Source organism: Pteropus vampyrus, unplaced genomic scaffold (genome assembly GCF_000151845.1).
Source record: "Pteropus vampyrus isolate Shadow unplaced genomic scaffold, Pvam_2.0 Scaffold81, whole genome shotgun sequence".
Taxonomy (NCBI): domain Eukaryota; kingdom Metazoa; phylum Chordata; class Mammalia; order Chiroptera; family Pteropodidae; genus Pteropus; species Pteropus vampyrus.
In genome coordinates, this window is record NW_011888862.1 from 117,193 (window position 1) to 118,741 (window position 1,549).

At 57.9% G+C, this 1,549-nt stretch overlaps 1 protein-coding gene across 1 annotated transcript in view; it reads left to right on the plus strand.

The window, feature by feature from the left end:
• The window catches only part of WWC3 (WWC family member 3), a 102,310-nt gene that overhangs the window by 90,157 nt on the left and 10,604 nt on the right, over positions 1 to 1,549 (plus strand). The window contains 2 exon segments of the mRNA XM_023532343.1: positions 475 to 771; positions 1,197 to 1,407. Of these exon segments, the coding sequence (XP_023388111.1) occupies positions 475 to 771; positions 1,197 to 1,407 (508 nt within the window).

The window sequence follows — 1,549 nt, forward strand, 5'->3', positions numbered from 1 at the left end:
AGCCAGATCAGTCAGCGGTTCGTCTTCAGGACCGCGGCCATCCACGGGCCGGCCTGGGCTCGGAAGCCGGGCTGGTTTCTTCCCAAGGCTGACATTTTGCCCCTTGGTCCCGTCCCCTCAGCAGCAGAGCTGCAGACTGTAGAGTTCAGCCGGGCCTCTCTGATTTCAAAAACTCCCGAGAGCATCAGCGGCTCCTCAAGTGGCAGACCCCCGAGCCCAGCCCATCACCCTGGGTTGTCCGTTCTCTCCCCCGCCCCCTTTCTGGCACGTTCCACTTGTACCGAACAAGCAATGGAGGAGCCACCCCATTAGGACCCTCTGCGAGCGCTTTCCTGTTACTGCGGCCCTTGGAATAGCCAGGAGACATTGGACCTCTTTTCTGGTTAAAATGGAGGGGTGACCTTGATGTTTCAGAAGACTCCTGTTGGTCGTTAAGGTGAAATCACTCAGCGCCTCTTCTGCCTTTGTTTTTGAACACCTGTGCAGGGCATTGCTCAAATTAACTTGGCCAGCTGTGACGGGCTGAGTGAAATGCAGCTGCGCTGGTACTCAGTCCAGGTGTTCACCAGCCCCGAGCTGCCCAGGGCAAGGGAGAGGGAACGGGCCAGGGAAAGCGGTGCCCGGGACCCTCCACACACCACTGCCACCGCTGTGGTCACCGCCGCTGCCGCCGCCTCCACTGCCATCGCCTCCGCTGCCGTCGCCTCCGCTGCCGTCACCTCCGCTGCCACCACCTCTGCTGCTGCTGCTGCTGCTGCCTCCAGGAAGACGGTGCGTGTGCCTGGCCTACAGAGCAGCCGGTTCCTGCTTCCTTGGCCTTGGAACCGGCTTTTACTGGGGGAGGTCATCTCTAAGAACCACCTGTGTAGACTTAGTCTTAGAACACAGGGTGAAGAAGCAAAGTTTCGAGGGAAATAATGAAAATGAAATGAGCATGGTCATTCACGATAGTGGATTTTAATGCGAACGTGTTCGTGGTCACTGTTTGTAGATTTGAGCCCTCAGAGCTCATGGAAAGGCCAGGTCCTGTCTTGCCGTTAGCAGTAGGGTGGACCGTCCGTGGAAGAGCTGCTAGGACGGCCACCAGCATGGAGGAAGGGACTTCACTGTGGGGTGGGCCTATGCCTGCTCCCTGCTTTGCTACCAGAAGCTGTTGATCTGAGCCGGTTCTCAGAAATGTCCCTTATGTCTCGCAGGACGCTGTGACAGTGCTGCTGGCTAGAACAACAGCCCAGCTGCAGGCAGTGGAAAGAGAGCTGGCCGAGGAGCGGGTGAAGCTGGAGTACACGGAGGAGGAGATCCTGGAGATGGAGCGGAAGGAGGAGCAGGCCGAGGCTGTGTCTGAGCGGTAAGGCTCCTTGGAACTGCCAAGGAGATGGCGCACATTTTGTTGGGGACAAGGTAGCTGCCGTGTTAGTCAGCCCTGACTTGTGGGGGAGCTGCATCCCTAGGTGCAAGTTGCTTTTCTCATCCATGCCTCCGTAGAACGTGCTGGGTGATTCTTCAGAGAAGTCGGGATTCTCACGGGGAACCGAATGCTGATCTGGAC